General features: G+C 50.7%; 1 protein-coding gene across 1 annotated transcript in view; it reads right to left on the bottom strand.

Moving 5' to 3' along the window:
• The window catches only part of PPFIA4 (PTPRF interacting protein alpha 4), a 36,226-nt gene that overhangs the window by 5,790 nt on the left and 5,731 nt on the right, over window positions 1-24,705 (bottom strand). The window contains exons 7-26 of the mRNA XM_052653407.1: window positions 24,469-24,615; window positions 24,079-24,213; window positions 22,167-22,250; window positions 20,217-20,348; window positions 19,842-19,904; window positions 18,861-18,952; window positions 17,166-17,274; window positions 15,461-15,669; window positions 13,769-14,009; window positions 13,285-13,320; window positions 12,932-13,065; window positions 12,464-12,630; window positions 10,590-10,686; window positions 10,012-10,093; window positions 9,276-9,476; window positions 8,542-8,604; window positions 7,931-7,957; window positions 6,001-6,176; window positions 1,649-1,746; window positions 821-996 (exon numbers count right to left, since the gene is read on the bottom strand). Of these exons, the coding sequence (XP_052509367.1) occupies window positions 821-996; window positions 1,649-1,746; window positions 6,001-6,176; window positions 7,931-7,957; window positions 8,542-8,604; window positions 9,276-9,476; window positions 10,012-10,093; window positions 10,590-10,686; window positions 12,464-12,630; window positions 12,932-13,065; window positions 13,285-13,320; window positions 13,769-14,009; window positions 15,461-15,669; window positions 17,166-17,274; window positions 18,861-18,952; window positions 19,842-19,904; window positions 20,217-20,348; window positions 22,167-22,250; window positions 24,079-24,213; window positions 24,469-24,615 (2,469 nt within the window). The remainder of the gene's footprint in view (window positions 1-820; window positions 997-1,648; window positions 1,747-6,000; window positions 6,177-7,930; window positions 7,958-8,541; window positions 8,605-9,275; window positions 9,477-10,011; window positions 10,094-10,589; window positions 10,687-12,463; window positions 12,631-12,931; window positions 13,066-13,284; window positions 13,321-13,768; window positions 14,010-15,460; window positions 15,670-17,165; window positions 17,275-18,860; window positions 18,953-19,841; window positions 19,905-20,216; window positions 20,349-22,166; window positions 22,251-24,078; window positions 24,214-24,468; window positions 24,616-24,705) is intronic.

The raw sequence follows: 24,705 nt of genomic DNA, 5'->3' as shown, positions 1-24,705 counted from the left end.
ATTAAGACCACTCTGTCTGGAAAGACAAAGCCTCAGACCCAGAGGTAGCACAATCAGGGTTTATGAAATGACACAAAGTAGAACTAGTCAAAAACAAACATCTGTACCAAATCACAGACAATTAGGATGAGACAGTTGTCCTCCCCAGGGGGAGCCCAATGTGAATTACACTTAGGAGAAATAAGATCAGGAAGTAATTTACACAACAGGTAGTAATTCTAGAGTCCATTATCCACAGGAAGTTAGAAAGGTCAAACAAATAAGTTCAAGAGAATTTAGATATATTCTTAGATGATAGCTCCATAATAAATATGAAATGTAATGGAAGGAGAGGTCTAATCTTTTGAGCTGTTGACAGGGAGACAAAGCTTTGGCATGGAGCAGCTCTGGGCTGTGTTATTTGGTATATTTAGCTTTCTTAAACCTAGGGACCCAGGAGCAGATCCCTAGGATGGGAAACAAAGGAGATACAGGTTCTCTGGTCCTTTTGGGCCCTAGGGCTAGGGTTATTCATTTTCCTCTATGAATAGTCAGGTCAGAAAAGCAACTTGAGGAAAGTCTCAACTGCAATGGTGTGGCTGGGAGGAGATGGAGGTGCCCACTGCGGTGGCACCAGGCCTGTGTTGAGCGTGTTCTGTTTGTGAGGAACACTTGTCTCCTAGGGAACTTGGTTATGCACAAGGACCACTTGGAGGTTTGAGGACATTTGTGATCCCCTCTAGGACAGGCCTCCCGCTGATCCATAAACCTATGCATATCAGAGGGAGAGAAAGCAAGAGAAAGGGAGACCGAGATTGAGACTGATGACAAGGATGCCCACCTGGGTATTTTGTGTGGGTATCTGGAGAACCAGGGCCAGTGTGTTGTGGTCGAAGTTCTCATCCAGGGCCAGCAAAGCACCATGCACACCACTCTCATGGAGGTTTCCTGCGTAGTCCCGGAGCCCAATAGACTGGACCCAATGAACTACCTGGTCATTGGTCCAGACTAGCACATCTGGAGGGTGGGGGCAGAAAAGCAGCAGAGACAGGTGTGGCCAAGGCCTCTCCAGGGACAGAAATGGAGGTCCCTGGACCCAGATCCCCAGTCTCCCCTGTCTGTATCGGCTCCTACCCACTCCCACCCCCCTTAACTTTCCACATCTTCTTTCTGTCTTCCCTGGCACCTGAGCTCTTGGAGAACCAGCCCATACTACTCCATTCTTGTCAGCCTGCAGGTTCAGGCCAATAGGCTTTCTCCCCAGAGGCCCTGTATCAGGCATCCCCTGTCTCTAAGCAGGCATGGCCCTTTTCTTAGCCTTTCTACCTTCAAGGTCTCTCCTAAGACTTGCCTTTCTTTCCGGTCAAACCCCACCCACAGCACCAAGTTTTCTGAGCACCTTCTCACATCCTTGCATTTGTCTGGTTGGTGGTCCTGTCTTGTGTGTGGGGCGGGGGCTGTTTCTTCTCCAACAGATGGCAGCATCCTCTGGGCAGAGCCTGTGCCTCCCTACAGGCTCTGCCTTCTCCCTCAGATTTGGATCTCCGCTGTGGCACAGGATGCCTCTCCTGTCTTCCCTCAGCCAAAGGCCAGGTCCGTGCAGGCCCTCGTCCCCCCAGGCTGCTTCCACAACCCTCTGAGGCGGCTCCATCGAGTCTGATAGGCTTACCCTTGATCTCATGCTGGCTTTCCTCCCGCCGCTTCTCCAGCTCCTTCCGGTCATAATTCAGCCTCTTCAGGCACATGATGCCATACTGAAGACTGGTTCTGCAGGCACACAGCCCCCCTGAGCCAGAGCCTCAGTGGGGTTGCATTTCAACCTCATCTGCCCCATATCCAGCACCAGTCACAGCACATCGAGACCTACATCCTCCAGCACAAAGAGCATCCCAGCCTGCTCCTTCTCCGCCTTCCCCAGGGCTTAGACATGATCCATTCAAGGGTTACTTCCCTCTCTCTGCCTATCCTACCCATCTTCCCTCTAAGCCAGGGTGTGGGCTTGACTGATGATGGAAACTTCTTTGAATGATAGCAACATGTCCTTCCCTCTCCAGGGTCTGAAATGACAAAGACCCCTACAGATACTCTTTTGTGTGCCCATTTCATTGAGCCCCTAAAACGGCCTATGGTATGACCTGCCCCTATATTGACAGCCCCGCTGTTCCTCAGACACGGCAGACATGCTTGGCCTCTGTGCCTTGGGGCATTTGCAGTGGCTGCTCCTTCTGACTGTGACATCCCTCCCCCTTAGACTGCTACATGGCTCACCCTCCTGTCTCCTTTAAGGTTTTGCTCAAATGTATTTCAAGTTGAGTAGTTGTTACCTTGTCCACCTGATTTAAAACTGCAACATCACCAGCATCACCCCCAGTCCATATTCCCAATCCACCTTACTCTGATCTAATTTTTTTCCTACCCACCTTTTATCTATTAACATTCTGCATATTTATAATTCCTTGCTATGTCTCCCACTTACAATGTAACTGGAAGCTTTGTTTTGTTCACTGATGTATCTTAAATTCCTTGACACAGTCCATAAATGTAAAAATCATAAATGCTAAATGGATTACGTGAAATAATTTGCATAAACTATTAAAGTACTTTAAACTGTACCAGGTGCATAGTATGTATTCAGTAAAAAATGACTAAGCCAGGCCAAAACCCAAAGACTGTAGAAGGGACCCCGCAGGCTATCAGTCCGAGTTCCGACCTAATGCAAGAGTCATCTCTTTAACAACCTTGTGAGTATTATGAACACCTGTGCCTGAACACTTCTGGTGACAGGGAACTCACTACCTCTCAATGCAGCTCATTCCACCTTGAGCAGCTTTCCTTGTAGTGTTCTTTAAACTAGAACACTACTCTGTCATTCAGCCTCTCTGGATTTTATCATCTATAAAGTGGAGGAATAGAATAGAGGGTCTCTCCCAACTTCAACTACTTTTGACTATAGAGGTCATTGCTTTGTGAGATTAAATTATGCTGGATTGCTCCCTACTTTTCTTACCTCAGTTCTATCCAGGTAGCCCATATGCCTAGAAAAAAATCCCTTATAGCTCAGAGACACCATTTCTAGGAACTGTTTTCTGGCTCACGACCTTTAAGCCTTTTGGTCCCCTAGAAGGAGGGCAGATGGACACAGACCTAACTGGAAATGCCTCTGTCTAACTGCAATCTTCCTAAAATTTCAATACAGTTCCTACGACTTTCAAAAAGCTGTTGTATGGTACAGCAGAAATATAAAGCCCTTAACACCAGATCAGTCTGGGTCTGAATGCCAGCTGTGCCACTCTCCAGCTGAGTGGCACTTGGCATATGTGAAACGGGGGTAGTGCCTTTCCTGCAGAATCACCGTGAGCATTAAAAGTGATCATGTATGATACGGTTTAGCCCAGCCCCTGAAATATAAGAGGCACTCAGTAATGGTACCACTCTTAGGAGGACATTGCTGATTATTGTGTGTGTTTATTCTCATATCAAAATCGGAGACTCTCACGGAAACCTGCTCAATAGAATACTATGGTCTAAGGAAAAGCACTCGCAGTGAGGTGTCGAGAAAGAATGTTGGCCCCCTTCTGCAGCCACTTGACTTGAGGCCTGGTGACACTCTGTCTCTATTGGACTTTCTCCATCTGTGAAAGAAGTTTTTAAATATCCCTTCCTCATTGTTAAAAAATTATAACTTAAAAAACAGTTTTTAAAGATGAGAATATGCTTATGAACTACTAAGTGGAATGAAAGCAGTTACAGACAGAATTGAGGTAATAAGGAATGCAGAAATGCTTCATTAACTCTGAAGTACTGACGATTTGGGGCTGCATCTGGAACCATGAGTACAGGCTGAGTCTCTCTCCTGGGACCTGGGCAAAGGGTCAGAGGAAGGCTTCCATAATGCTGGGCAGGGCTGGCCTACCAGATCCTGAAGCAGCCGAGGCACATCTCAGCTTGGTGGGCAATGGCCCTTCTCTCCCCAGCCCCATCAATCACTCAGCGAGGACAGGTGCAGCTAGGTCTGGCAGCCTCCCAGACTGACAGAGACAAAAGAGTGCCTTTCAGCCCTGGCGGTGGGGGGGAGGGCAGACACAGCTAAGGGTTCCAGCACAGGAGGCTCTCCGGCATGGTGGCACGGTTTGCGTCGGGAAACTTGCATTCTGATGGTATCCCTGAGTGACCTTGGGCTGCTACTCCTTCCTATCCCTCAGTTTCCTCACCCATAAAAATATGGAGGCTAACTAATCTCTTCCAAATATAATTTGTTCTTTATGAGTTGGAGAGACCAAGGGACACCTGCAGACTCCAAATAGAACTTTGAAAAGCCACATGCTCTCAGCTGTCACCTTTGACACATTAACCACTCAAGGCAAAAGACCTGGCTCAGATAGTTGGTATGATGTGAAGCTGAATGTTAAAAAGGACTTCCTAAAAACTACAAACTCCTGGAACTATTACCACCCACTTTACTCTCCCACCCAAATGCCAGCTGGGGTCAAGCATTTATTTCAAATGAGTGAAGCAGGCTGGAGGGGCTGGGAGGACCTGGGGAATACCTACGTTTTAGGAGGGCTGCCTCCCTAGCTCTAGCTGGTTGTTTCCATGATCCTGTTTTTCAAGAGAAGCCAGACATCCAGAATTCTGTGTAATATTTCCTAATGTTTAAATGTTGCCAACTAAAGTCATAATTTTAAAAATACAATGTAGGCCAAACAAAATGCATTAGTGAGGCAAATTCTGCTCTCAGGCTACCAATTGGTGACCTCCATTGCAGACATTTTTGCACAGAAGATCTGCCAACAAAGAGAAGGACACTGGATAACTTCCTGTACGAAAAGGATGTATGTTTAAAGCTGAGAGGCTCAGATCTAGGATGTTAGCAGAGCAAGAATCCAGATAGAACTTTCTTCTGATCTTGTAAGGAACTAGGCACCTAAAATAGATGCTGGGTTCAGTATGAGTCTTCTCTGGATACGTGTAGGGATTCAGCAAGCCCAGTGACAAGAAATAAAATTCATATCTATGAGGAAATTTTTCCCAGTGAAGCTAAAAAGAAATGACTATGTCCTAAGAGTTGGAGGTGAGAGGATTGAGAGGGTAACAGGCAGGAAGGCCAAGGGTCTCCAAATGGAGGAAATAGGTTGCAAGTGTAAGACATTTTTATCTCTCTTAAGTGGCAGGAGGAAACAAACCAGCAATTTTTTTTCCCTTCTCTATACAAATTTAAAAGGAGGTTTCTCTTAAAATTCTGTGTTGCCATAATGACACCTGGTTTCACCTGAAGTTAACTATTCTCAAACCTTGAGTTAACCAATGCATTTTTCTTATGGAAATATTTGTCTTAATCTATGTTAATGTACTATACATTTATCCCAGACTGTCTTCAAGTCGGTTTCGCCTAATGGCTCAGAATGGACTTGACAAACCACTATGTTATACTCAGACATTGTTCCCCTAATCTATGTAAACGAAACTATTTGTATGGCAATCTGCCCTTCTACAAGATTCAAGTCAATCGTTTTATGGCCCGGGATGAATAATCTGGTGCCAAGATTATCCCAAAATGCATCTTATGGATGAGGGGCCTGGTGCCATTCTGAGTTTTAAGACATTCCTGTCTTTCATTGACAGACTGCTGGTGACTATATAACATCCAGCTGAAGACTAGCAGGGGGGTACTCTTTCTGCCCCCTTCTGATGCCTATGTCAGAAGCTTTCTCTATCTCCGTTATACTTTAATAAAACTTCATTACACAAAAGCTCTGAGCGATCAAGCCTCGTCTCTGGCCCCGGATTGAATTCTTCTCCTCTGGAGGCCAAGAATCCTGGTGTCTTTTCATTCAGCAACAAACAACCTTTCAGGACTAAACCCTCAAACTGCAGTGGAGACAAAGATTTTACTTTCCCTAAATGGAGATCTGTCACTATCCCAAACTGGTAAAGAAAAAGCACCTCTATTCCTGGAGACAGACCCCCAGAACTGGGGGAGACCTGTGCTGGGAGGTGGCCGTGGGCTCCAGCCTGGCTCACCGGTGGGAGCTGTCCACCATCTTCAGGTGGACCCGCAGGTCCTTCTTGGTGAGGTGATCCAGCATGCGAGCATCCACGAGGCACTCCATGAAGTAGCTGCGGTACTGGGGGAGCCCCAGGCTGGGGAGCCACTGGTTCCCAATCCACTCGTGGTTCATATCCCCATAGACCAGGGTCTGAGGAACAAGATGGAGGAGGATGGGGGCAAAGGCAGCGTCAGCAGGTTGCCGCTAGCGTATTGTCGAGAGAAGTCTTACTCCGGCGTCCATGGCAATTCAATAAAATCGTAGCTTACTTTCACTGAGAGGCTGGGGAACAATGTCTGAGTATAACATACTGATTTGTCAAGTGGGAGGTGGGGATTTTTAATGGAATTTTTTAAACCCTGAAATGATGTATTTCTACTCACTTATCAATTATCAACAGTAATGAAAAGAAGCATCTATCTAGGCAGCAGATAATAGGAACTCCTTCCCATTCACTTGAAAGGCATTTGTGGTGCTGTAAGGCCGACTTGCCCTCCTGATTTCCAGTCAGCCACAAGCCTGCTGAGTCCACGGGTCAGGCTGCTTTATAGAGGACCTGCAGTGTGGCTAAGAAAGCCAGTCTTTCTTGGGAAACTGTCTTCATATGGTCCATAAGGGATTGTGTTTGACTAAAGATGTAAAAAAAAATGAAGTAAGGTGACCTGTGCCTGAATAGCCAGCGCTCTTCTCTAAGGCTTGGTGGTCTCTCCAGAAATCCTCTAGGTCCTTTGTATGCTGCCTCCCCACCCCCAACACAGCATGTGCACCACCCCCGACCCAGTCTGGTTCTGAGAGGCCTGCTCCAGTTAGTCACTGCCTCCTGTCTTGCAGGCAGGGACCTCTCTGACCATCTACCCTTAGAAAGAATTTTAACGGCAACCCTCTATCACTCTTTTTACCTAATCTGATTTTTTTTAGAACTGAAAATTTTATCTTCATTATCATTTAAAAAATAGTTCATACATATAAAATATATGCAGCATATGTTCATTGTGAAGCATAAAGATGAAGTTAACATCTCTGGATGTCATCCACTATGGCCTCCATCCCTGTGTCTTCCCCAGCTTGTGCCCTGCTCCCTCGAGAGGAAACACCTCTCCTGAGTTTTCTATCATTCCCCTGTTTGAGAAAATGTTTTATTGGTTCTTATGGTCACTGATGCATACTTCTTTAAATAATATAATTACATTTGCTTGGTTGAGAGTTTTAATAGAAAATCTTTTGGGACTTATAGTTTTCATGTTACATGATATGTGTGTCATTTATTTCCTCTGCTGAATAGTATTTTACTGTGACAATATACTGTAACTGCTCAGTCCAGTCTACTATTGCTGCTGCTGCCCAGTAAGTATAAACAGTGCTGCTCTGTGCTTCATTTTAACTCATGGCACTCATATCTATCTGACATACTGTCCATTTATTTATTTACTGTCTATCTCTCCACTAGAATATAAACCCCAGGAAGGCTAAGTTTGCTTACTTCTGTAGAGCAAGGCCTAATACCTAGTAGCTACTCAACAAATCCTTGCTAAGTGAATGAATGAAAGCCCTTTGCTAAGCTCACCAGGGGTACCCCCAAGAGGGTCAGGAAGAGGAAGAGGATTCATACAAATGATCTCAATACCCCTGGGAAGGCTGTCAAACTGAGGGGAAGAGGCAGGCATGCTGGGGGCACAGCCATCCAAGGCTCCTCACCTGCCATGGTAAAAACCAGAGGTAACGAAAGGGGACTGAGGAAGGAAGGAGGCAGGGCTTCAGCAGAGGAGAAAACCTGTGCCCAGGGCTATTCGTGTGAAGAGGGACCTAAAAGACCAGGGCTCAGAGTCCTCCAGGAGCAAACCTGCTGGGAGAACACCACCCCAAACTGCTGCGAGTTGGTTCTGAACAAGGGGACAGGGTCTTACCTGAGCCCAGCTGCCCTCCTCACTGTCCTGGGAACAAGTGCAGCATGTCGGGGGAAAGAGGCAAAGTCAAGAAACCTGGCAGCCTCCACCCAAGGCCCCATCAGGAAGAAAGAGCAGACACCCCAGCAGCGGGATGGGTGACTAGGGAAAACTTGCTAGGATGGTTTCAGCACAGAAGGCTGGTGCACATGCCTGCGTTTGCAGTGAAAGGGGATCAAATGTGTGTGTGGCAGAATCATAGCCAGCCAAGTTCCCAGGTCCTCATCACCTTCCCTGTTCTTTCCCCAAGGATCCAGCGCAAGGGCAAAGACTGGCTTCATGTCTGTAGCCGGGCAAGATTTTCCCAAGTCCTCCTCTTCTCTGCAGTACATCAGGAGCCTAGCGTGAGCCTGTGAGCCCCCTGGGGTGCACCCCCACCCCCACCAACTGTTTCCATTCTCACTTCTTTCCCACCAACCTACCACTCTGAGAGCAGAACTCCATCAAACAGCAGGGATCCCAATCTTATACTGTATCAGCTGCAACCCTCTTTGACTTCCTGTAACCTTCCCCTCATCCTCATGCAAGTCATCAGTCCTAACCCCAGACCCAGGACCCAGGGCCTGACTCACTGTTTTAGTGGATGCTGCCAGAGTTTCCATCTCTTCGTGGGTGACCCAGACATTCCCAGAAGACTGCAGGCAGAGAAGAAACCTAGCTGGTCCTGTGTGGGGGTGCCTAGGCTCCCTATCAGGCTGAGAGCCTCAAGGACAAGGACAGAGCTGCCTTCCCCAAGTCCTATCACAGGCCCAGCCCGGAATTCTGCACTCTAGCTCTGAGCAGCTCTCTTTTATTACCATGTCCGCACTGCTTAGCACAGTGTCTGGCACACAGAAGGACTCAGCAAATGTTTTCTGAATGAATATGAATAAATGGTGTGAATCTGGTATAAGGACTAACCCAATCACAGAGATGGACTACAGTGAAAGATTTCCTCTGGGCCTCTATGGAGAGGTTTACATTCTTCTGGAGAGGTTGGAGGGCCAGAATTTACAAATGCCCTATTCCCTCTGCTTCCCACAAAGGCCCTGTTTGCAAACTCTGCCCAAAGATTTGGAATTCCTGGCAGAGGAAGAATTGGGGAGATGGAGCTCATGGGTGGTATGTGGGAGGCAGGGAATTACACCTGCTGAGACCCTGCTGAATCAGTGTTACCACCTCTTGGAGGCCAGGTGGGACCCTTTGTGGGGACAGGAAGTAAGGGGCAGGACTCAATGCTACCATCTTCCCAATGACCCATGGGAAACTTTGCAGACACTATTCTGGGGCTTTTGAAAATATTCTAGGTGAGGGAGAGGCCACTCACAGTCCTGGAGGTGGGCGGGGCAGAGGGGCTGGTCAGCGACACCATCTCCTGGATGGCCAGCCGGAGCTTGAGCCGGTGCAGGGCATTGCTGATGCCAATTTCTCGCTGGATCTCTGTGTCCGATAGGGCTGACATGATGGCGCCACTCTTGACGTTGGCCCGGCAGGCTGCCACATACCAAGCAGGCATCCCCACCCAGAGCTGCAGATACGAGGCACAGAGGGTAATTTCAGCCCCTTCCTCAAGATCTGGGCTTCACTCAATACTGAGAGGCAATGGTCAGGCCTCATCCATGGTCCCAGAGCAGAGGAATTTAGACATGTGGAAATGACCATCACCAAATGCTTTTTCTCATTTAACAGGAAACTCTGAGGCCTGGGAAGGTGAAGGGATTTTACCAACACTGCATGGGTGATCAGCTCCTGGGGATAGCTATAGGAAAAGTGAAACCACCTGTGAAAGTCTTAAGGCTCAGTGATGATTAATTCCCAGACTTAGCCACACGAGAGACATCAGAATATAACATCCACTATGTCCTCCAAAGTAACAGGTGTGCATGTTTGGGGAAACGGGGTGTTGGCTAAGTGCTAGATATGGCACTGTGCACTTCGCAGGGGAAAAACATGCTGGGAAAATTTTAGAAATACCACCCCTTTTCCATAAGGAGTCCTGTCCTTTCTCACGCACCCTTCCCACCAGACCTGAGTAGACTTGGACGCCCTTTGCTCAGGTTTACCTCTAGCCAGGAGACCACAGTAGGGCCGTCCCACTGGGCAAAGGACATTCCTTTTCTCCGGGCATCTTCAAGCAGCTGGTGTCTTTCGGGAAGAACAACAACAGATTCACTAGTCCTTTTTTCTTTGTAAACCATGCTTACTCTCAGGGACCATGGGCTCTGCCAAGACGTGGACTCCCACTACCCCAGCTCCTCACCACAGGACTGCCACCTTTGCGCTATGCCTGAAACAGTGTAACACGAAGCCATGAGGAGCAACACCTCTCCATTCCCAGAGGTGAGGGCTTTCAGGTTGTTTGCACATGGCCTGAAACACAGACATTTTAGTTTGCTCTGTCAGAGATCCCAGGTGCTGGGTCATAGCACACTTGTCTCCTTCTCCCAAAGCACCCGTCTCCTTCTTGCTCAGGTCATCCTAAGAACAATCTCCCAGCCCCCACTTAGAGCAGGCCAACTCAGTTCAGAAAGGGCCTTGCTGGGCTCTGACTGCCTGAGCTCAGCCCCATGGCAGTCCTGGGGGACGAAAGTGAGTGAAGGGCTGGATCCCACCTTGGCAGAGCCTAGCCTGTGCTTCTTACTTCTTCTTCAGCCTCCGGTCCTTTTCTGCCTGGGTTCCCAGCTTGGCAGGCACCATGGGCTCCTGCAGACCGAGCTCAGAATCTGTTAGCAGTACAACTAGAACGGAAGAGACGGCATATCAGCTAGGTCCTCTGCTTCTCCTCCCAAGGCCTGGGTCAGGACTGGAGAGCAGACCAGCAGGACGTGCCTCAGCATAGGAGAGCCTGTGGGCCTGAGGGGACCACCCATTCTTCCTGGAGCCTCCACACAACATCCCTACAACCCAGCGGTCCCACAGTGGCATCAAGTGGGTCACCCCGAGCCCAAAGAGCCTTCCCCTGGGGGCCTCAGCTCTCTACGTTTTCCAGCCAGAGGGCTAGAAGTTGTTCCACCCTAACAGCAGCAGAATCCTAGCAGAACTTGTCCCTCCTCCAGACCAAGCTGCGAAGGAAACTCGGAGAGCCAGAGTGGGCTTTGGGCTCAGCCAGGATTAGCGTGGCCTGGGCTGGGGTGGGGAAACAGGCATGCTCAGACAGGTGTGTCTGGGCCCCTTTCTCAGGGCCACTCACTTGCACAAATCACAAAACGGAACATGCACGGCTCTGTCATCTTAAGGATCTCCTGAACTGATGCCAGAGTTCATGGCAGGGGCAGCACTGTAGAATTCATTGCAGCCCCAGTCATTCCTCACAAGTATACAGGGGGCAGAGGGTAATCCAGAACTCAATCTGCAATGCTGTTTTAGGTTTAGGTGCCAACATGGTGTGGGGAACGTAGGAAAGCATAAGGCTTCAACACAAGATGCCTCTTGCACTGCCAGAGCTTCTCAGCCCTGGCCCCTCCCATCTGTGGCTGGCTCCATAATGTACTTTACAAGGCCTTTATGAGCTAGCCCCAGCCCAGGATCTAAACCCACCTCTTCCGTTTCTCCCACACCCTTCCCTCCCCACTGTGAAAAGATTCAACTATGTACAAAACTCTCATACCCACCCTCCCCCTCTCACACACAAATGCTTCTTCTTGGCTAATTCCCACTTAGCCTTCAAGCTTCTGCCCAGGTGTTGCCCAGCAGAGAAAGTCACTCTCATCACTCCCACTGCTTCATAACTGACCTCTGAATTCCAGAAGCATATTGCTATCTTAATATTGTTTTGGAATCATCTTTTTCTTTTTCATTAGAAACTGAACTCCTTGAAGGAATGACTACTGCTCTATGAAGCCTTGCTTACTACAGCAGTTAATAAATGTCTGTTGAGCAAATAACTGGATAGATGAGGGCAACAAAAGGAGGAAGAGAGGGAAAGGAAGAAAGGAAAGAAGAAACAGGGGAAGGGACAGGAAGACAGCTAACATTTACGGTGCACCTAGCACATGCCAAGCACACACTGGAACTTTATATTTTCATAGAGGTGTTAATAATGCTACCCTTGCCCAAGTACTTACTTGACTACAGTGTCTACCAAGTTATGATTAGGCATTAGGATATTTTGAGTCTTGGAGGCAAGATATACTAGGAATTAACAAGTGACTCTCCTAGGAGAAAAAAAAGCCCAAGAAATTTCTCCTGAAGGTCCTGAGCACAGTACACTAGAAAACCTCCAAACTGGAAGAAACCTCAGAGGTCCAACCTCACACTTGATACAGGAAGCCCTTCTACAGTATACCAAATAAACAGCCATTCATCTGATGCCCGACACTTCTCGTGGCAGGAACTACCACCTCATGAAGCAGCCCTTCCAGCTGTGAAACAGCTCTGACAGAAAACTGCTTCTCTGGAGCGGAATCTCGGTGTCTGTGGCTTCTGCCCGCTGGTCCCTGGCAGAGAAGGCTGGATCCAAGGACACCCTCCTGCTTCTCCCCTACTCACACCCATTTACTAGGGTTAGACAGAGACCATGGCCTGTGGGTCCATCCCGGCTTGGCTGGATCAGCCTGCCTTTCTCCTTCTTCCCAAACAGGCGGCCGATGGATGATTTGATGCCCTTGCGCTTGGCACCCTTGTGCAAGGAGTCCTGGCTGCTGTTGCTGCTGCTGGGGTTGCTGCCTGGATCCTCCAAAGCACTACAGGATGACAGCCAGGACGGGGTGGGATGAAAAGAAATAGACTTGAATTACAGCATGAGAGACAGGAGCTAGATTTCAGGAAGAAACTTACAGTAAGTGTCAGAATTGAAAGGGTAAGGGGGTCTGATCAGAGCATGGGACCAAAAGAGACATGGAAATGTCCTTCTCTCATGGTGTTTCAAAGAGAAGTGAGATGTTCAGACACCTGGGACAGGTGAGATTCAGCCTGTTCAGAGGCAGAGAGGGATGAGGTAAACTTGGGGATGGAGAGGCTTGAGATGGGGTCTGCTCCATTTACCTCTTGCCTTCTTCCTGGCTCAGGGCTGGGTGGCCAAGCTTTTCTAGCTGCAGTGTCCTGGGTGAGGAAGGAGGAGAAGTCTCACATTTTATGGTGGCTTTATCCTCTCGGTTCTCTTCCCAAGACACTGGTGACTGAACAGACAGTGGAGCCGTCAGGGGGTAGAGGGAGAGATCGGGGGCTTGCTGACCCAGCCCAGACAGGCGGAGGGGGGTAGAGAGCGGCAGAGGGGAGGCCCTGCCGGGGCCTCTCAGAGTTCAGACTCAGACTCAAGGGCCCGTGGGGGAGAAGTTGAAAGGGAAAGGCGGGGGGAAATTAACCTGTTAGTACCTGGGTCATCAGGCAGCACTCACCAGCAGCTTCCTCCTATGCTTTCTTAAGTCACTGGGCTGGAAGAGAGAGTGACAGGTGAGCTTGGACTCATCTTTTGGATGCTTGAACATCTACCCTAAGGGGAACCCAGTGGTCTTAGGATGAGAAGATAGAACTCAGTGCCTTATACAGGCCTGAAGGGAATATCACAGCAAAACAAACCAACAAAACACTGGCTTGAAAAAAAATAAATCAGGGCTTCCTCTGAAAGAGAGAAAGACGTGTAGGCGCTGGGTGAATTTCTTAAGCATTACCCAAGGGGAGAGGGCAAGAAAGTAACCACGTAGCTCTTTCCAAACCCAGAAGGATGTGCTGGTAACCTGGCATGCCAAGGTCTACACACATCATAAGAAGAAAATGCTGTGCCCCAACTGAGAGTGAGCCCTGCAGTCAACTCCCCTGGTCAAGCCTGAAGCAGAGCCTAGTGATGACAAGGTTGTTCATCAACTGCTCTGAGTCTCTCACCAAGGTCATGACCCCCATCCGGTCCAGGTCCTGGGCAGCACTGCGGGAGGTAAGCTTAGGTGTGGCACGGCCGCTGAGTGGAGGGGATGCGCTGGCCAGGGACAGGGCGGTCAGAGAGGTGGGGATGGAACCTCGTTTGTGCAGCTGGGTCAGGTCTAGGGCCTCCATGCTGCCACTAGTCACTCGCGTTTCCAGCTCCTCAGCACGGAGCTCTGTGGACTCCTTCTCTTCCTGGATCATCCTGGGAGGCAGGCAAAATCGGGCCTCACTGTTAGCCCAGAGAGGACTAGCAGGAGGCACGTGTGGGCACTGCCCGAGTCACCACCCAGTGACCCAGGGTACAAGGCGATGCTCAGGTGTATCCCAGTGTTTGGGGGCATTGCAGGGACATACAAGGCCTTGTGAGCATAGCTGGTTCTATCCCACTACAGCTTAGCAATTTTCTGTCTGGTTAACTGGCCTAATGTAACAAAACTCCCTAGTTTAACAAAAGCAGTTTGCAAGGAAAGGAGGCAAGTCCGTCAGTGGAATATGAAACTATAAAACTATAGTTTTATAAACTATATAAAACTATAAAAATATACCCAATGTCAGGAAGGTCTAAGTCAGTAGTTCTCAAACACAGAACCTTTAATTGATGCTGATCCCTGATGGAATGTTCCCTGTTCCACAGAAAAATTAGAATAATAGTGATAATGTTATGTGCATGGGGGAGGCACTCAGAGAGAAATGTGTGTATGCACACTCATACACACACACACAAATATAATGATGTCAACTATCCTTTAGAAGCAGGACCTATCTTAATTCTCAGAGCATATCTTTCCAACTTTAGGGATGTTAAAACATCCTTTCTTTGATAGAATGGTTATGATAGGAAATGGTAATTATCTTTACTATTTCATTTTGTAGAATGAAAGTTGGCAGTACTATGTTAGTACCCTTCTGTGTGTATGTGTGTGTATGTGTGTGTGTGTGTGTGTGTCTGTGTGTCTGTGTAGTATTTTCTTTTTAGCTTGTCTGTGAAATCCAGAAGTGTGGGAACCACTGAACCAGATGACCCCTACAGCCCTGTAAAGCGCGGATGTTCTCTGCTTTGGAATTTCCTTTGCCATTTGTCACAAACATTAATAAACTCTCTATAAAAATGGAGTAAAGTGCAGATCTTGATAACATTCCCTGCCAGTGGTTTCTGTCTGATGCTTCATTAGGGATGGACGGCACGACCCAGTGCATGGAGTTTAGAAAATTTTGAATCCTGGCTCTGCCACTTAGTGCACTGCTTTGGGCAAATCATTTAATCTATCTGACTTGTTTCCTTGTCTGTAAAATGGAAATAATGCTGTCTCCTCCAGTGACTGTGATAAGACTGACAAAAGATCTCACCCTGAGCTGGCCTCAGTATGTGGGCACTATACAAAAGTGATTGTGTTTAGCTGTAGGAGGTCAGGAACACAGCCTCCAAAGACCTGGGAGGAAAAATGAAGCCTGAGAAGTCAAGCTGAGGTCCTGCCCCTCTGCATCAGCGCTGTGCCAGAGCCTTGCCTGATCCCCACACAGGGTCCCTAGATGGCCCTCAGGGTGCAGCTGTAAGAGAGAAGCAAACACATACAGAACCCCTCGCGCAGTGCTCAAACGTGAAGGGCCGCGGCCCTCCAAGGAACCTCCCAGGCCCTCCACCCCTGCCCTAACCTGATCTCCTCGTTGATAGCATCCAGCTGCTCCTGCAGCATCATGGCCAGGGTCTGGGCGTCTGAGTGGCTGCCAGGGGAGACAACGTCCATGGAGCCCAGCAGACCCCCTGGTTCATCCTCATCCACATCAGAGCTCTCACGGTCACTGTCAAAGGCAGGGGTGGCTGTCGGGACCAGCACCTCAGGCAGTGGAGATGGCTCCCAGTCCTTAGCAGAGAAGGATAGAGAGGTGGGTAAGATGCACTGATGGCTGAGGAGCAGGACCCTCCCCACCTACAGCAGAAGAACTGACATCTCCCGGGAGGCTGTTAGAAATGCTAAATCTCAGGTACCATCCCAGACCTACTAATTCAGAATCTGCCTTTTAACAAAACTCCTGGATAACTTACTTGTATGTTAAAGTCTAAGAAACACTACCCAAACTCAAGGAGGCAGACAGCAGAATAGTTAGGAACAGATTCCAGAAATTGCCTTGCTTTGAATGCTGGCTCCACCAAGTCCCAGCTATGAAAGAGCTGTTTAACCTCTCTGTGCCTCAGTTTCTTCATCTGTAAAGTGGGAACAGTAACAGTATCTACTTCATAGTTAGCTCTGAGGATTAAATTAGGAAATGCATGTAAGGCACTTAGCACAGTGTCTGGCACCAAGTAAGTATTATGTAAAGTCTGTCCATTTCTATGCACACAAAAGGTAAAGGGAACAAGAGAAAACCAAGCAGGCCTAACTGTCTTGTGTCTCACGGACTTTCAGCACATTACAGAACCCTCTGGTGAACCCTCAGAGGAGGTAGCTTCTCAGAAATCGTCCTACGAACCTCTTTGGTAGACAAAGGCCTAGAAGTGCAAAGAGCACAGAACTGGGCTGGGAGAGTGAGATCAGGGGAAGAAAAGGGAAGAGCCCATCTCTAACCCTATCTTCTGTGTCCCAAACCCCCCAGGGGTCTTTTCTCACTCCTGCCGTCTTTAGACTGAGCTCCTGGGCAGCTGCTGTGTTGTTATAAACAGAAGGAGGACAAGAAGAGAGGGGAGAGAGAAAAAGAGGGGTTTTCCTAAGGGTGGAGATGAATCCTTCCCCATCAGATAAGAGTTCCCTCCTTCTTTACCTCTATCTTCTAGCGCCCTAGAGCATGTGGGGAACCTGCGTTCAAGACAGAGCATGGTTAACAATTACGGGGCTAGGAAGGAATCAGACTTCCCCAAAAGACTGAAGTCAGTCCTTTTCTGCCCCTAATCTTTCCTGTTTCCTCTCAGCTTCCTAGGCAGACCCCACAGAAACTACACGCTTCTCAGGAAACTGCAGGAGCCATCCCAAGGGTCAGTTAATCTGTTATCCCGCCCTCACCTCCCCCATAAACCACAGCTTTTGTTTCAGAGAACTTGCCAATTCCATCTTGGCCCTACTTCCCCCACCCCCACCACTGAAACACCCAGGCACACGTGCACAGGCTTCAGCAGGGCCTCAGGGAGGCTGGCCACCCACCAGTCCCTACCTCTTGCCTATCAGGAGGTCAAGGCGAAACACAGCTGTTGTAGCTGATGACGGCCTTAACCCCGAGGCTGCAGCTGTCACTGACATGGGGGAGGGTAGGGGGAGGTTGTGCACCACACACCAGCTGTCTGTGAAACCAGAGCCAGACACGTGGCTGAACTGACCCCAAATTCCCCTGGGGAGACCCATCCACACTCAACTCTCCACCCCCTCACCTTGGCAGATTGTTCCCGCCGTGCTGAGTAACAACGATGCAGACCTTGAGATGCGTGGGCAGTTGTGCTCATGGAGAACCGCACATCCGTTGCACTGCCCGTGTATGCCCTTGAGTGGTGGAAGGGGGAGGAAAGGTGAGCCCTGAGGTCTGACAGCCCCAGCTCATACTCACTGGCCCCAAAGAGTTAAGGGATCTTCAGCTTGGAGAAAAAGACCTGACTTTTGTAAATGATTTAAAGGCTTCCATGTAAACAAGAGATTATGTTTATTCTCTGGTGCTTCAGGAATGAGAATGATCCAGGTAAGTTCTAGGCAGGTAGCTTTTCATTTAATATAAGAAGAACCTTCAAACAGTACACAAGGTATCTGGAGGGAGAGGGGAGTTCCTGCTTATCCCCACCACCACTTTTCTCCGCAACTCAGTTCCAGCTCTACGATGGGGTCAGTACTTCTATAGTCAAAGCCAAGAATCCTCAGTCACTAAGGAAAGCAATGCCAAATAGCTTGGTGTGCTCCGGGCTATGTCTTTTTGATTGGGGTAGGGGGTTGGTCCCTTCTGAGCATCCTACAGGAACGGAGGAGTAGGAGGAATTCCAACTACCATTTCCTGTCTCTATTCTCTGCTTCTCTCCATATGTGCTCTGTAGCACAGTCGTGCCCCACTCTTTGTGACCCCATGGACTGTAGCCTACCAGGCTCCACTGTCCATAGAATTTTCCAGGCAAGAACACTGGATTGGGTTGCCATTTCTTTCTCCAGGGTATCTTCTAGACCCAGGAATCGAACTTGCATCTCCTGCATTGGCAGGCTGATTCTTTACCCACTGTGCCACCTGGGAAGATGCTTCTCTCCATACTTCTAGACAATAATTCCTAATAAACTTGAAATTGATACCCAAGTGTCTACCACCCTAGAAACCTACAGACTTCTCTTCAACATCTCTTTTCCTAATATGTCCTATGCTACCCCTCTGCACATATATATACACACATTTACTTTTACCTCTCTTCAAAAAAAACTGATTCCTATTTCCCTGATACAACAGGAGCATGACCATAGGGAACCTTATGAGTTCTGATCTAAGACATTTTGGTTTATACAGAATATATCCAGAAGCCATGAACCTTGAGTAGCATCATCCATTTCAGTCTCCTCAATCATCACCCTGCCTCTCTGGGCAGAGAACTGAGTGCAGGCTTGACGTCTGAGTTCAATACCAAATGCTTCAGAAAATATGAATAAAAACCCAGAAGTCCCCTAAAACATGGGCCTAATCCCAGCATTATGTTCAGAGCCCTACGTAAGTTATCTCAAAAGAACTAGAGTGAACCAGATACTCCCCATGAGCAGGCCCTATTGGACACAGGTGGGCATGTAATTCAGTAGACCCCTCTCAACAGCATGCCCTCTATCAAGGAAGCAGAAACCATGCCCTATGTTCCACAACAGTGGGGAAGAATCATACTGTGGTTTATTAGCTCTCAGCATCCCTCAGAGGACAGGTGCTCCCTTCTAAACTGCCCAAGAAAGCTGAATGACTTTACCAAGTTTTCTAAACCTCAGTGTTCCACCCTGAATAGGAGGAGGACCCTGAGGTCCTGAGCAGTCTTTTGTTGGGAGGAAGTCTCCTCCCCCAGGGTCCATCCAGGGCCATCCAGGACCCCATCCCAGCGTGCCTGGCCTCCTGAGCATACCTGGAGCGGATGCCATCCACAAATGGTCCTCCTTGACCCTTCAGTTGGTCCACCTCTTGGCGCAGTTTCTCAATCTCTTCAGACAGGCGGCCCTGTGCCAGGAAGACACACAGTAGGGATAGGGGCAAGGGAAGGGAAGAAAGGGGATAAAAGGACACAGAGAACAGCCGAGTTGGGGAGAAGCAGAAGAATGCACTGCAAAGTCCAAACCCATGGGCCCGAGGCCAAGACCACAGATGACACCAGAAGAGAAGAGGTCCAGCTGGAAAATGAGTAGAAGGGTTGGTAGGGCAGGGCCAGAAGAGAGCTCTGTTTGGAAGGACTCGAGCAGAACAGGTCTGCTGAGCCCTCCCTGCCGACAAAGGCATGGCACATAAGGCCAGGTAGCAGAGGGGTCTGCAGTGTACTCCTAGACCTCACAGACATTGCTGGGGCACACACAGTGGTAATCCTCCTCAGATCACCAGAAAGCGAGAGCTTCCCCAGGTTTGTGTGCATGCATGCTCAGTTACTTCAGTCCTGTCCAACTCTTTGCAACCATATGGGCTATAGCCTGGCAGGCTCCTCTGTCCATAGGATTCTCCAGATAAGAATCCTGGAGTGGGGTGCCCTTCTCCAGGGGATCGTCACCCAGGGACTGAACCCGTCTCATGTCCCCTGCATTGGCAGGTGGGTTCTTTACCACAAGCGCCACCTGGGAAGCCCCACCCAATCGTGTCAAGTCCGTCACTGGGCCCTGTGTCTCTGCTGCCCACTCTCTGCCCTAGGCTTATGGCTCAGTTTCTTCTTTACAGGTGGGTGGTGATACATCCACTGTGACAGCCTTTAGTGAGGATTAGTGGGGTAACATGTGAACACGGACTAACAAACTGGCTAGCACAGTGCTGGCTTTGAGAGCAGCTACATGAAACACAGGTGTGTTCTTTCTGCACAGCAAGCTCAGCCCTCCCAGGCTGGCACGGCTGGCCAACAACTGGGTACCTTGTGATGGTGCTGCTCTTCAAGCTGTCGCTGGGAGGTCTCCAGCTCTTGGATCAACGTGTTCTGGGGGAGAACAGCTGTGAGCCAAGGAGCCTCCCTCTCCCCGTCTGACTCCAAATCCAGCTCTGGCCACGCTGTCCCCTCCAAGGACCAGCTGCGCTCAGCCTGCTCTCTAGTTCAGCCGCCCCTTGCCCTCCTGATCTCCAAACCACCACCCCCATCCCCTAGCTGCTCTTTGCCTTCTCTGTCCACAGCCCACTGACACAGCCCCATCCCACCTGCTCGTGGGGCTCCCCCCAGGCCTTTGCCCCCCTACCCATTTCCACCAGCTCTGTTCCTCCCAGTAACCTGACCACGAACAGCTGTCCACAGTACCTTCTCCTCCAGGGCCACCATGCGCTCCCTGAGGTGGAGCTGCAGGCGCTCCTTCGCCTCAATAAGCAGCCGGTCCACCGTGTCTGACAGGCGCTTGTTGTGGGCTTCATTCATCCTCTCCTGCTGGAGCACCTGCAAATGCAGCCCACCTCACAGCAGGTCCGCGCGGCACTCCCTCCACAGTCCCAGCCTCACAGGAGGCCTCCGTGGCCCTGCCTCCACAGTCCCAGCCTCACAGGAGGCCCCCGAGGCCCTCTCCACAGTCCCAGCCTTACAGGAGGACGACGTGGCCCTCCCTCCACATTCCCAGCCTCACAGGCCCCTGCGGACCTCCCTACACAGTCCCAGCCTCACAGGCCACTGCGGCCCTCCCGCCACAGTCCCAGCCTCACAGGCCCCCGCGGCCCTCCCGCCACAACTTCAGCCTCACAGGAGGCACCGCAGCCCTCCATTCACAGTCCAAGCCTCACAGGAGGCCCCGCGGCCCTCCCTCTACAGTCCCAGCCTCACAGGAGGGCCCCGCGGCCCTCCCGCCACAACCCAGGCCTCACAGCACCCCCTCCACAGTCCCAGCCTCACAGGAGGGCCCCGCAGCCCTCCCGCCACAACCCAGGCCTCACAGATGGACCCTGAGGCTCTCCCTCCACAGTCCCAGCCTCACAGGACCCCGCGGCCCTCCCTCCACAGTCCCAGACTCACAGGACCCGGGGCCCTACCTCCACAATCCCAGCCTCACAGGCCCCTGCGGCCCTCCCGCCACATTCCCAGACTCACAGACCCCCGCGGCCCTCGCTCCACAGTCCTAGCCTCACAAGAGGTCCCCGCAGCCCTCCCTCCACAGTCCCAGCCTCACAGGAGGCCCCCACGGCCCTCCGGCCACAAGCCCGGCCTCACAGGCTCCCGTGGCCCTCCCACCACAACCCCAGCTTCACAGGAGGCCCCTGCAGCCCTCCCTCCACAGTTCCAGCCTCACAGGCATCTGCGGCCCTCCGGCCATATCCCCAGCCTCACAGGAGGCCCCGTGGCCCTCCCTCCACAGTCCCAGCCTCACAGGAGGCCCCTGCGGCCTTCCCTCAACATTCCCAGCCTCACAGGCCCCTGCGGCCCTCCCTCCACAGTCCCAGCCTCACAAGGCCCTGCGGCCCTCCCGCCACAGTCCCAGCCTCACAGGCCCCCTCGGCCCTCCCTCCACAGTCCCAGCCTCACAGAAGGCCCCTGCGGCCCTCTCTCCACAGCCCCAGCCTCACAGGCCCCCGTGACCCTCGCGCCACAACCCCAGCCTCACAGGAGGCCCCGCGGCCCTCCCTCCACAGTCCCAGCCTCAGAGGAGGCCCCTGCGGGCCTCCCTCCACAGTCCCAGCCTCACAGGCATCTGCGGCCCTCCGGCCATATCCCCAGCCTCAGAGGAGGCCCCTGCGGCCCTCCCTCCACAGTCCCAGCCTCAGAGGAGGCCCCTGCGGCCCTCCCTCCACAGTCCCAGCCTCAGAGGAGGCCCCTGCGGCCCTCCCTCCACAGTCCCAGCCTCACAGGCCCCTGCGGCCCTCCCTTCACAGTCCCAGCCTCAGACAAGGCCCCCGAGGCCCTCCCTCCACAGTCCCAGCCTCACAGGAGGCCCCCGCGGCCCTCCATCGACAATCCCAGCCTCACAGGAGGCCCCCGCGGCCCTCCGTCCACAATCCCAGCCTCACTGGCCCCCTGGGCCCTCCCTCCACAACTCCAGGAAAGCACCTGTTCCTACTGTGGTTAAGTGCCCACCTGGCCACTTCCAGCCTCTGGGGACCCTCTCTCCAGTGCTCCTGCCCATGCCCTCAGCTCCTCCATGTGTCTGTCTCTGTCCTAGTTAGGTCCTTGTCCAGGTCCCAGTCTCCTCCTTTCCCTGTTCACAGACCACCCTGTGGTGCCACCGTGGGGCAGAGAGGGACACCAAAAAGTCCTTTCTGGCGCTCTCACCCGCGCCAGCTCTTGGTTCTTCTCCTCCAGCTGTCCCTCCAGCTGTCGGAGGTGCTCCTCAGTGCTGCCATGTCGCTCTTCAGCCTGGAGGTAGGGACGGGTCAGTGTGGCTTGTAGATCATCCTTCCTCCTGCTCACACCTTGCATCCCATGCTACCAGGTGCCACAGGAGTCTTTGGGAGTTAGGGCCTCAGGGAAAAGTAAAGCCAAGCTCTCCACTTACCATAGCAGAGCATTTTGTCCCCACCACTGCCATTCTTCCCATGTACCCCAACCCCTGCCGGATCCCCCAACCCACACCTCCTCCTTCCTGCTCAGGGCTAACCTTGCACTATCTCAGAGTTGGCAGCTCAAGAGACTGTAAATTCTCATGCTTCCAGAAAGAATGCCACTTGAAAGTATGAGCTACCATAAATCTCTGTGCCTCTAGATAGGAGCACGGACTCCAGCCAGAGTTCAAATCCTGGCTCCCTCCCGTCCCAGCTGTGTGACATTGGGCAAGTTACTGAACCTCTATGAGCCTTTGTCTTCTCCATTGTGATAATAGTATCTATGCCTTTTGCAAGGACCAAAGGTCATAATCCACGGTAAACACTTAGGACTCAATAAGTAGCCAACAAATGCTAGCCACGGTGATGACTTTTGCTGTTAAACCAGCCCTGGTAGAGTGGTCTTCCCTTCTGTTCACACATCGTCAAAGATGGGGACCTCACTGTTTCTTTTGACAAGGTATTAAATATTATTACACATCTTTTAGTCAGGAAATCCCTTCTAAAAGTCCTTCTACAATGAATTCCTGAACACATTAATCACTCCAGTCCAGCCCTTCTGGTCAGTTTTGGGAGTGATGAAACCTGACTGCTCAGCATCGCACACACAATGTCTTCTGCTGGACTTTAAACTCTGTCCTTCATTCCTAGGGGATGATTCCTGAAAGGCTTAGAGATCACCAAGTTCAATCCCATCATTACAGAGATGATGACTTCATCACAGAGATAAAGACAGAGACACCCAACTAGGGAGGAAGTGACTTTTCCCAGGTCACAGAGCCAGTCAGTGGCAGAAGTAAACCTGGGCCTGCGTGTATGAGGCACAGCCAGGCTGGAGGCTCCATCTGCAGAGCTCCCAAGCTGCCACACTGGCACAATGGCCAGCCTCTCACCTCCAGAGCTCTAGGGTCTGATGCTTACTAAATATTGGTTTCCTTCTCTTCACTGCTTGAGGGAGTAGCTATGGTGATCCCACATGGGGCACCCCTGAAAGTCTCTCCCACTGTAAACACTCCTAAATTCTTCTGATTAAGCCACCACATGTCCATGCATTTACACAGCTCTTCCAGACCTAGGATGTTTTTAGCCATACACCTCCATAAAGTTAACTATCCTTTGGGTAAAATTATATTCCCTTTCATTTGTCCAAAAGTTGCAGCCTTCAAACAGCCAGAGGTGGTCCCAAGATCTAGAATGCTTCAATCTGACAAAAAATGAAATGCTTAGTCTAAACTCCCAGCCCCTTCAGGGATGTATAAACTCTGATCATATCTCAAATTTCACTTTTCCAGAAATCAAAGTCCTATTTTTTCTACTTCAGATTCCCCCCAAAAGAAGTATTACTATTAATCATAATGGTATAAATAATAATAAAAATAGTCTGCATTGACACAGTTTCTTCTACTTCTTAAAGTACTCTTATATTCCCTCATGGGGCTCACATCCCTGTGGAGTGATAAGGGCAGGGGTTACTCTTCCATCTGACAGAGACAAGAGAGTGTGCTTTCTGGAGCCATGCAATGAGCAGCAGCTTCCTAGCCCCAGCCCATCACACCTCCCACTCTCTCCACCCACTGCCCCGCTCCAGGAGAGCTCAAGCAGCAGCGGTCAGAGGCAGATTCCCAGGCCTGCAGTCCACTTGCCTTGGTGAGGGCCGCAACTCTTTGGGCCAGCTCAGCCTCCACTTCTGGCAGCGTCTCGGCCTTACGCATCGTCTGCTGAAGTTTCTGCTCGGCTACCTCCAGGAGCTCCTGCAGATATCGGGCTTTCTCTTCACACTAGCAGAGTGAGGGGTGGGAAGGAGAGTCAACAGGGAGCACTGAAGTGTCCCCCACCCCCTGCTTCAGGACAGAGCAGGTGACAGGCCAGGGGTCATCTTCATTCCTGGTTACCCAAAGACACCTGACTTCTCTCTCCCAAAGTGGCCTGCTGTACTTCAGAGGCTCTTGGGCCACCAAGGGAAGGGTCAAGCATGATCTTCAGGACCTCCAGGGTCGAGTACGATGCCCCCAAACACCAAATGCAGGAGTTACCTGGCGATGCAAGGATTCCTTATTGGCCAGCTCGTTCTCCAGTTTGTCGTTGAGGTCATGGATTGATGTAGCCTCACGCTGAACAGCCAGGTAGCGCTTCTCCAGGGTGGTGATCCGCTCCTCCATGTCCTCCTTCTGGGCTAGAGCCTGAGCAGGAGAGGAGAGGGTGCCGGGAAGGCCATGAGCTTCTTCCCGCCCCCACCCTGCCTGTGCCTCCACAGCAGAATGGCTGTGTCT

The sequence above is a fragment of the Budorcas taxicolor genome, chromosome 16 (assembly GCF_023091745.1).
Source record: "Budorcas taxicolor isolate Tak-1 chromosome 16, Takin1.1, whole genome shotgun sequence".
In the NCBI taxonomy this organism is placed as follows: domain Eukaryota; kingdom Metazoa; phylum Chordata; class Mammalia; order Artiodactyla; family Bovidae; genus Budorcas; species Budorcas taxicolor.
This window is presented reverse-complemented; position numbering and strand designations above follow the sequence as displayed.